This window comes from Chaetura pelagica, unplaced genomic scaffold, assembly GCF_000747805.2.
Source record: "Chaetura pelagica isolate M959 unplaced genomic scaffold, ChaPel_1.0 scaffold412, whole genome shotgun sequence".
Lineage (NCBI taxonomy): Eukaryota > Metazoa > Chordata > Aves > Apodiformes > Apodidae > Chaetura > Chaetura pelagica.
The window spans coordinates 1,409,221-1,419,738 of record NW_009952690.1 but is presented as its reverse complement, the minus strand read 5'-3'; the positions used below and the strand labels follow the sequence as shown (position 1 = coordinate 1,419,738).

Here is a 10,518-nt window from a genome sequence, read left to right as displayed (position 1 = left end):
TCAGCAGGTAGCACCTGACCCAGACCAAAGAAGCCCTCAATAAAAGATAAGGTGGAGAAGATAGAAAAGTTTTTCCTGCCAGTGGTACTTCAGATCTGGTATCTGACCCTTCAGCCACTTCAGTTGGGGACAACTTTTCTGGGGGAGTGAAGCTGCAATTCTAGTGCTTGGGCATGAGAGGCAGTCTCAGCCAGAACCATAAAACCTGGCAGGTGCATCTAGAGGAGCTGCTTATCAGATTGTAACTGCACTTTAAGCAGAATATTTTCAAATGTTGTTCAGTGCTTTTATTATTCTACATAGCAGGAGTTCTGCATTTGCTGTTCTGAGTTTTCACAGAGATTTATCTCAGCTTGATGGGAATCCTAAATTGGGCACATCCACCCACAAGGATGAGTCCAGCCTTTGCCCTGAGGCTCTGTAAGTAATGCTTCCCTCCTCATAATGGTGCTTCTGTTTATGCAAATTCAAGTCTACAGGGGGGTCAGTGCTGTGAAATAGGGATGAGATTAATGCATGCTTGTGCAAACTGCCTATTGATCAAATTTAGCTATTCCTTCTCTTTCATGGAGTGTTCCCTAGGAGAGGAGGGTAGATTTCAGGTAAACAATCACATTTCAGGTGAATAATCACATTTCAGAAATCAAATTTCACGGATCCCCTTTTATTTTATAAAAAAGAGTGAAGTTTAGACAAGACTACAGTTATCTTCACTTGTGTTCTCTGTCTGGTGAAGGTGCTGTGATGGCTGTCAACACTACAGATCTCAAACATAGACCTTATGGTGCTATGCAGTTATCAAAAGACAACAGGCAACATTGCAGTTTCCTAGCTGTATCCAAATAAACAGGACTGTAAAAAAAAACAACCCTGCAATATGCAAACTATTTGATTGTGGTAATGGCTGGCAAAGGTCATATTTGATACCAGCCAACCCTGTGAGTCCTGGAATATTTATATGAACAAAATATATCTCTTAATGGATAGCTGTCTCTGAGAAAAATGGACTCAGAGCAAAGATTAAGCCAGTCAAAGAGGGTGGAGAAGATAGAGAGGAAAACAGTTAAGGGAAGGCAATACTTTCCTGGCAGCATGACTGTCTTAGGGCAGCTGCATTTTCTAGAGAGCAGCTGAAATGTGGTGTGTAAATTTTATAACATCTTGATTTGTTACATAATGCATATTGCATAAAGACACCTCTTACTTTTTGAACCATTGCAGAAGTTACATCAATGTTTGGTTTGTCTGGATAAGGAACAGTCAAGGCATACAGATTTGTCCAAAATCTACCCCACATATCACCTTAAAAAAAGAGAGAAACATAAAAATACTTTAAATTATTAAATATATATTGAGCAAAATAGCCAGACAATTTTATAAATTGTGCAGTGTCATAAATAGGGACCCCTATATGCCCGTAAAGGTCTGATCCAGATATGAAGTAGAAGAGAGCAGTTCTGAAAAGTCATGCATAGGACAAACTCACATCAAAGATCTTTTTCTTTCCTCAAGACCAGCTATTCTTCAACACTACAGTTTCAGAACTGTTCACCTTGCTAAATGTCAATTCAAAACTGAATGTCCATGTTCTTAGTTCACATGATTGCCATTGCCATGTTCATATGCATTTACAGTTTTGACAGCTGGATGTTGCATGCTTTGAAAGCAAAGTCATGAATCTCAGGAGCTTAGGACAAGATTTTAAAGGGGGGAAAAAAAGTCCTTCTGAAACTCTCATTTCTAAGGAAGACCAGTGCTGTAGCAGGGAGGGCAATGTCCCAGTCCAGTGTTGGAGTTTTGAGCTGGGTGCCACCAGACCCAGCAAGGACAAGGACACCTACCTTCCCCACCTGACTCTGCTGCTAAGCACCTGTGCCATCTCTGCCAGGGACTTTTGCTCCATCTTTCCTATCCCCTTTTCTTATCTGTAACCTGTTTGTTAATATCCTGATTAATCAGGCAGAATAATCAGTTCCTATGTGCCTTGAAGGCAACCATCCTGTATGCAAAGTCAGGCTTTCATGGCAAAGCCACATTGACATACCCAGCAAGTGAGCAGGGAGGCAACCTGTGGAACTGATGAGCTCAGGGCCATAGACCTGCTCCAGCCTGTGCCTCACGTAGGCGTGCAGCTGCTGGTACAGAGGTTTTAGCTGGAAGCAGAGGAGGAGAAGAAAAACAAATTAAATATTTTCTCTTTACCCCACTTACCCTTCCTCAACAGAGAGCCTAGGAGGTGTATTGTGACAAACTTATCCTGGCAATTAAGTGCACTCCAAACCTGCAGCTGAGCTTTGCCCCCCACCTCTGGGTTCAAGGCTCAAGTACAGATTCTAGCCCCAGAAGTCTTGCTCATGTATGAGGGAGGGAGAATTGTTAGTGTTAGATACAAAGTCTCAAAAATGACATCTACCCCATAGGAAAAATACCTCCCGCATGGGCCCTGCCTGGAGGCGAGACATGGATGTGCAGAACTCCCTTTTTCTCAGCCTTCAGCACTGTGCAGCCCGAGATGGGACCTAGCTGGTCCTTGAATGGCTGCAGAGGTAAAAATGTCAGGTATGTCCCCCGGTGTCTGCTAACCCCATGTAGACTGAGATTAGCCAGTTTAGAACAGGTCTTGTCTTCCTTCACCACATTGACAGATGAGCACACCATCACAAAACATCATTCTGTGGCCCAGGTGAGATCTTTTCCCTGCCTCTACCTGCTCAAATGTCTTCTCCACATCTTCAACCAGCTGGTCACGGCTGTATTTGTATTCTTTTGGCTCCTCTGCTTCATAATTTGCTCTCCAGTAATCTCCATAGTCAGAATAATCTGTAAACACAGACACATCACATCAGGACAACAGACATGGTAATGCTCAGGTCTGCAGGGACAGTGCAGCTCCCTGTTAACACACAGCCTTTCCCTCAAAGCAAAGTGATGAAGATGCTCTGGGTTTAGGGGGAGGAGAGAGCTCCCCTGAAGCTCTGTTGCACTGAAGTGCAGGTACAAGAGATTTCCAAGACATGCGGAAATTGCAGTCATGGTTATCTGCTAATTAGAGCCATTAGAGCTGGAGATGGAAGTCAAAGAAAAACATCACACGTGACTGGAGTTCCTGTGGGTGTAAGGGAGGGCAGCCTGGGCTCAGGCTGGATGCTAAGGGGTTCTCACAGAATGTATGTGCTGGTAGACACTGAATACGCCCCCGCTCCTCAGCTCCCAGTTCCACCAAGTCTTCCAGTCCACTGAGCCCCATCAATCCTGGAGCAGAACTCACTCATAGCTGAGGTCTTTTTCTTGGTGGTATGGAGGAAGGTCATGGTAACCATTATTTAACGTTTGTTTTTTTCCTGTGCAACTATTCGGATGGTAATTTATTATTCCTGGTGTCTAGCTCGAAAATCTTCACAAAACAAAGCACATAGGAAAGTAGGTAATACAGCTGCAATTTAGCCAAGAGAAAGATGATGTAGCTATTTCAGAAGCTATTTTAGAATACTCCCACAGAAAATTAGCAGCCATTTGCCATTGTTCCTTGAAAAGACAGTTCCCTGTGATTTGTATGGAGATCTCGGACTGGCAGCACACTTCCCAAAAAATCCTTTTTAATCACCTGGCTGCATCTGCTGTCCCAGCTCTACGAAATCTAATAATTCCAGTTAGGGTATATAGCTTATCAATGTACTGCTGGTGGCTGGTGCAAGAAGGTCAAGGCTGCCAAAAAAGACAAGATGTTGCCAAGACTCAGCAGCACTCAGAAGTTGTTTAAACTGAGCATGCTTGCCCATAAGTCACAAGCAGAGCAGTTCTGGGTAAGGCAGTATGCAAGCAAAGGCACTGATACATTATGTTTGGGAAAGGTGCCAACAAAGACATCCTCCTTTTGTTCCAGGCTGGTGACATACTTCTGATCTAGTCAACAACACCTGTCTGTGCTGCCTCTCACTTTGCAAGTGCATACGAAGAGCAATTATGTGCAAAGCACTGCTCATCAATGTGTAAGAAAAGTATGGGGTTTGAATTCCTGTGCAAACTGTGCAAAACTGTGGTTTGTCAGAAACAGAAAAAAAATTGTGACTTACTATTAAGCTTTGCAACCTCATTTTCAAGTTCAACATACTCTTCATATAATGGTCTCATCTTCCTGGCAACATCAGCTCTCCAGCCTTCCCAGGCCCACAGTCTCTCATGATAATCAATGCTGTCAGCCATAATAGTGTCCAGACCTGTCAGAACAAGAAAGTAAGTACTAGGCCTTGAAAAAGCAGAATCTCTTTATTTTTTCTTTTAACAGCAGGCAGATGAGCAGAAGTGAAAGAAACTTCATTAACTAAGAACAAAATGCTTGCTGTTTGATATAACTGAAATATCCTATTATTTTATTTCAGCTTTTTCTGATTTGAGAGTTTTCCCTTTTTCTTTTTAAGCACCATGGAGCAGATGATGAGTTACTTAAATGCTTTCCCAGCATTAGCTTCCCTCAAGTTGGTAGCACTTTTGGGACTGGCCTCAATACAGTATGAGCCCACGACTTTGATGGCAGGGGAAAAAAATAGACTTCCTGTGACACAGACAAAAGGCAAACCCCAGGTGACAGACATGCTGTCACACAAGCTGAACAATCCTCTTCACATGTTGTCCACTACAAGTAGGAGACAGCATATCTCCTGGGCAGCAAACCTGCTGAAGGTCCCTGAACTACAAGCTGCAATTAAATTATGGCTAAGCTTCAGATAGCAGGATTTATCTACTGAAATTACAGCTTGTTCTCTTTCAGTCAGGAGCTACCCTTGAGCTTTCTCTTTTTGAACCCTCAGTGTAAAGGACACAGTAGGGGCAGTGGTCAATACTGTACCTGGCTCCAGCACCAAACACTCAGATGGATCGGTGATTTTACAGACAGTCCCGGTGCTGTAGATGGTGCTCATTGTGTTTAGCACAGTGCTCAGCTGCAAGTAAGACGTGAGATAGCCTGTTAGAAACTCACCCTGTGCAAGTAACAGCCAATTATGCTAATTCCTTCAGAGCTCGATTCAACACTTCACCCATCAGCTTAACATTTAAGCATATGTTCAAGCTCAGTGGAGATTAATGAAAGAATTTGCCTTAATGCATTACAGAACCAGGACCTAGCTGGAAAAGACAGATAATCTCCCAAATATACAATGTAATCTGCAGGACTTTAATATCCAGTTGGACAGAGCTCTGAATTTAATGAGCACAGACTGTCACAAGAGTTATCAATATACAGCAGCAATAAACCAATAAAATGTAGCAATGTTCTTCCATAAGCATAGTCCCACCTAAACTTTCCAGGTAGGTCGTGGTTATGAATGGCAGCAAAAGAGTTCCTTCTGCAGGTGCTGCCAGGCTGACTGTTGCTTATGGTCTTCAAGTCACATCACATTGATTGCGTAGATCTGCTTATGCTCCATTACAGAGGAGTTATGGCTCATGTCTTGGTTCTGCTGAAGGCCAAACGTGTCTGAAATCACTCAGGTCTACCTCAGAAACTATGCTACATAGCTTTGGTTTGTTGTTGGTTTTTTTAAAATGTTTTCAGGTTTTCATACTGCAAGAAAAACATGCACCACTTCTAACTTTTCCTTCAGGGCTATGTAATTTCCCATTTAAAGCTTTAAATCAGAACTATGTAGAGCTGTCAGTGGGAGGGGTAGTTAATATCTAGCTCTAACTTTATCTCTGTCTGCATTAAAATAAATGGGCACCCAGGGAAATTTTTGTATCAGTAATGAATACTTAAGTATTCCTATGGAACCCCATCAGACTGTACAAAAAGTCACTTTTCAACCAAGAATCAACAATTTCATCCTCAAAAACCATTTATCTAGGAAACTGCAAGTGTCAAAACAGGGTAGATACTGAAGAAAATGCCTCTTCAACAGAGACAGCATTATCATCAGTGCACTGCTGTAGTCCAAAATACATATATGTCTGTATGAATTGTCAGTATTCCCACCAAAGTCATCTATCTTTCCAGAAACACATCTCATTTGGATCAGACAGGAGGATAGGAGATGCAGCCAATCTTCTGCTTCCCTTGCAGATGTTCTTAGAAGAAAAATCTCAGGATCCTTCTGCAGTCAGGACTATGGCATCTCCTAACTCAGTCCTATGTTTCAATTTGATCTCCAGCAAAAGGAAACTAATTTAACCCCCAAGTGTTTGGTTATAAATCCCTTTTGAGTCTGCATAGCTGCTCACTCCAATTCCACCCACAGTCACTATCGTTATAGACATGTCTTTTACATGAACTTTTCAGTGGGAATGTAAAATCTCATTATAAATCTTGCTAAATCTTGCTGGCTTTCAGTAGCTTTCTGTGGAAGGAGGCCATCAACCCTCCCCAGTTCCAGGCATCCCAGGGTGTCCACTGCATAGAAACATCCCCACTTCTTCCTAATTTGATAATGCCACATGTGCAGAAAAATAATTACTTCCTTCACCTCTGCCTCTTTGACTCATTGAATGTCCTTTCAGCCGCCTCTTTCTGCTCACTAACTTAGCCAAGCACTTACCACAGGTCCTCTTTTCCTCTTATGACTAATCTGGCCATTTGTGCAAGGACAACTCTGAGGTGTGTGTGTTTGAAAGTCACTGCACGGTCACACAGGAAAGTCATACAGGAAAACTGCTGACTTGAATGGGAACCAGCTTCCTAAGCCAGACCACTCCTCCAGGCCTGTGCTGCTGTGAGCACCATGTACAGGTACCCTCTCCCTACTGACACTGAGAAACGGTATCATCCTGAGACAAGCAGGGTGGCATTAGCACCTGTTCCCTCTCTCGGGGAGGTTGTGGGAGGCAGCTCAACTCATCTGACAAAAACGAGCTACGTTAAGCAACTTACTCTGTTGTATTTTTCTGTTGGCAGCACAGATGATCCTCTTCCCTGGAGAGTCTGGATTTGTAGCTTGATGAGAGCATCACTGATGCTGTCTAACGGGAAGTTGCTGGCATTCCTGGAGGCCCTGTCGTAAAACGCAGACCACTTGGCATTCGCCTGGCTCTGAAAGGAGCACACACAAACTCTGAATTATTCTGCCAAAAGAGTGCAGCAGCCTCATGTACTCAGTAGGCAAAACCATTACTGCTGGGTAGAATTACAGTAGCGGAGACCACCTGTGGACTGCAGAATGAGCACTTGAACTAATCAGTGGAATAGCTGGAGAATGTTTTGGCTTTGTTTTATTCATACATCCAGATAACCATTCTTCTTTGGCAATAGAAAAAAGGAAGACTGTCTCCTCACACCATGCTTGCTGTAATTGATTCAGCATCACCTATGCATGTTCCCTGCTAGTTTTAATCACCACGCAGTCTTCCTTTAGTGCTTTGCTTCACCCACCTGTGCCTAATAGAAATCAGGTGTAAGCCAAGGCACAGGAGGTCTGTGACCCCAGGTATCATTCCCCATTTCTGCTTCAGTACCACTGACAGACAGTAGACAAGACAGTCATAATAAGTCTTTTCATTATGCAAATATCACTTTCTCCTGAAGTTCTAGGAAACAGAGGATTATACTTGAGTGTAGGAGACTTTAAACAGGTGTTTGAGTTGGGCATGCAAAACCTGAGTGTTTTGCATGAGATCGCTTTTTCCACTGCTGCAGTTACATACCACGGCACATGAAACTCCCAAGTTTCAGTGCACAAACTGCCACCATAAGAACATTGGTTGTGTTTGGGACTGTCTGGTTCATATTCACCTTTTTTAATGTGTTTCTACATAGTTTAGCACAGCATCCCTTCCTCCCTGCTGAGGCATCAGGAAACATAAACGCCATATTGTGCGCAAAGAACTCTTTCAGGCACACTTCATCCCTGTGTGAACACATGGTGAGGTCAACACTTTCACCAGGGCTGTGTCCAGGATATTCAGCCCTGTATGTGATGGACACACCGTTCCTTCTTTAGGTGGTGGCAGATGTAAACCCTTGGCAGTCCCATCCCTGCATCTTCCCTGTCAATGCAGCCCTTTTGCAGGAAGGCAGCCATCCCCCGGAGGTTTTCCAAGCTCTACCCCTTTCACAGAAGCAGAGCAAAAAGCCCTGCCACTGCTCAACAGCTTGCAAAGCTCAGTGGGCAAAAGCTTGATAAGCACCCAGAAGAAGAAGAGCATCACGGTGTAGATCTGTTTCTGAACTCCTAGCCCTGAGCCGGGACAGAGAGGTGCCTTAGGAACGACAGGGCAGAAGAGGGGGCTCTTTGGCTGCAAAAGCTGGGGGAAAGAAGTTAGCTTGTCATCTGATTTTTCACAATTAGAGGAACTGGTTTAAAAGTCAGAGTAATAGTTATGAGTTATGGGGTTTGTGGCCCAGTTTTAAGGAAAATGCATGGGAAGGAGCCAGAAGGGACAGTATTCATTAACTCTGCTCCTCCAGCAGAAAGGGAGAAGGGGAAGCAGTAGGTTTATTACCAGTGCTACTGAAGAGAGCAAGTGAGAGAAAACGCCCTCTCTGAGCACTGGACTAATTGGTTATTATTGCTGGTATCTCCTCAGGTATTTTACTGTCATCTCATTAATGCTGAAAGTGCTATACAGTGCTTTCATTTTATGTGTTTGGAAATGTTACAGTTTAAGTACCAGGTGTCTCAGAAAACATTCCAGATTGACAATGATTAGTCATTAGGATTTCTTCCAGAAACCAGTCTCCTTGCTTTAATTAAGAAATACGATAATTAAACCATGTTTTAATTAAGCTACAAGACTACAAAGTGGAAGATTAAACCATTAGGCAGAAGAAGATGAAGCATGTTCAGCTTCATTTTAGGATCTAAATTGTTTTTCTCTAGAACTTTAGTTAATTTTAAAATACAAAATTCAAGGTGGTTTTGCTCCCTTTGAAAGGCTCCAAGATTATGGGAGGCTAGGCTGAAGCATGGCAGGATCAGTAACCAGCCAGATCATGGCTGACTGCTCTTGATAAACATGGGACCTGCTTAGAGACCCCGAGGGCTCGGACAACCTGAGGTTGGTGTTGAAAAGAATGGAGAATGAGATAGCATAAGTACAAATGCTGTGGTCCTTCCTGCAGGTGGCAGTTGACTTTCAAACCAACATCCTACACCACTACTACAAACTCCTCTGCTGGCATCTGGAAATCCACTATCTCAGTTCATTTTTTTGTAGTTTACTGCCTCCAGGAAGTCTACCAACAGCCCTGAACATGAGAATACTGATGGGGGCTGTGGGAGAAGGTCCCCGACGAGATAAAGGGTGTGAGCCACTATATAAAACCATCAGCAAACAATTACTAGAATGCCTACATTCAGAAAATATTTGTATATTAAGTGAGAAGTGAAACAATTTCAGCAACAGAGAAGAGACAGTATTGTCTGTAAAGAAGCCCAGCATTTGTCAGTCTTACAAAAAGTGGGAGACCTGAGCTCACACGGGCATGAGATTCAAATCCCGTTCCCTTGCACCTCAGCAGCCTACCTGGGCCCTGAGAGAAGACCATCCCCTCTGGGCTGTTTCTTCTCAAAAAAAACCAAAGAGGCCCCACACAGAAGCACCATGCTGGGAGATGCTGCTGGTGGTGGACCCCAGGTGGAGGAAGGTGTGTCTCTCCATCCAGCTCAGGTTTCAGGGCCAAACATGCAATACTCCCTCATCTTTTCCCTCTACTCACCTACACGATGCGAGGTGATGACTAGGGGCAAGTCCAGCCTCCAGCTGTCCTCATGCAGTGCAAGAGCAACCCAGGCACCAAACCTGCACTGTAGAGGCTGGTAGTGGCCCAGGCACTTCCCAGTGTGGCATTGCTACATTAAGGCAAGCCCCTCTCTTCTCCTGAAACTAAACCATAGCTACTAAAGAAGTAGCACCCAAATTTCAGCCAACCTCAGTGGAACCACAATAAACTATAAAGTAGATGTCAGATTCCTGAAACAACAGTAAAACTTGCAGGATGGAGCACTTACCATTTTGTTGGCAGTCTCCTCAGTGATGTTGGTGTTGTAGTCCCATGAGGCAAGGGAAACCTCATAGTTGAGATCTTCTGCTTTCCTGTTAAACTCTTCTAGAAACATATGGGCTTGTTGTGTGACATTCTGAGGGGCCACAACAACACTCAGACCACAGAGAAGCCAGAAGTGGACCAACATATTTGTATCCAGGCTGAGAACCTCCTGGTGAAGCAAGTTTCCTCAGGTAAGCTTCTCTGTCAAGCTCTGTCACATCAGCCTTCAAGCATGGCTAGTGGGAAGAGAAAAGGCTGAATCCAACTCACCAGGCCTTTTATAGGTTTAATCCATTGTAGGAGAGAAAGGAAAAAGTTTTTTATGAAGCGTCAAATAAACAAAAGTCAATTATTAACTTTGGAAAAACATAATTACTGCTGCCATTTTATGGCCTTCTTATAAAAGCCTTTTACTTTTAGTTAATGTTTCCCAAATGTGCTGTCAATGATACAGCTGGTTACTTTATCTATAGCCCATGTCTTTGGTAGCTCCAAATCTGTGAATCCTTTAACAGATTGGTGATAAGCTGTAAAAATATTTA

At 43.4% G+C, this 10,518-nt stretch overlaps 1 protein-coding gene across 1 annotated transcript in view; it reads right to left on the bottom strand.

Annotated features, from left to right (window-relative positions):
- ACE2 (angiotensin I converting enzyme 2) overlaps nucleotides 1–10,121 on the bottom strand; it is a 25,078-nt gene extending 14,957 nt beyond the window's left edge. Inside the window, exons 1-7 of the mRNA XM_009993826.1 lie at nucleotides 9,939–10,121; nucleotides 6,863–7,021; nucleotides 4,847–4,940; nucleotides 4,074–4,217; nucleotides 2,708–2,820; nucleotides 2,045–2,153; nucleotides 1,205–1,302 (exon numbers count right to left, since the gene is read on the bottom strand). Of these exons, the coding sequence (XP_009992128.1) occupies nucleotides 1,205–1,302; nucleotides 2,045–2,153; nucleotides 2,708–2,820; nucleotides 4,074–4,217; nucleotides 4,847–4,940; nucleotides 6,863–7,021; nucleotides 9,939–10,121 (900 nt within the window). The remainder of the gene's footprint in view (nucleotides 1–1,204; nucleotides 1,303–2,044; nucleotides 2,154–2,707; nucleotides 2,821–4,073; nucleotides 4,218–4,846; nucleotides 4,941–6,862; nucleotides 7,022–9,938) is intronic.
- Between the last annotated feature and the right edge of the window lie 397 nt (nucleotides 10,122–10,518).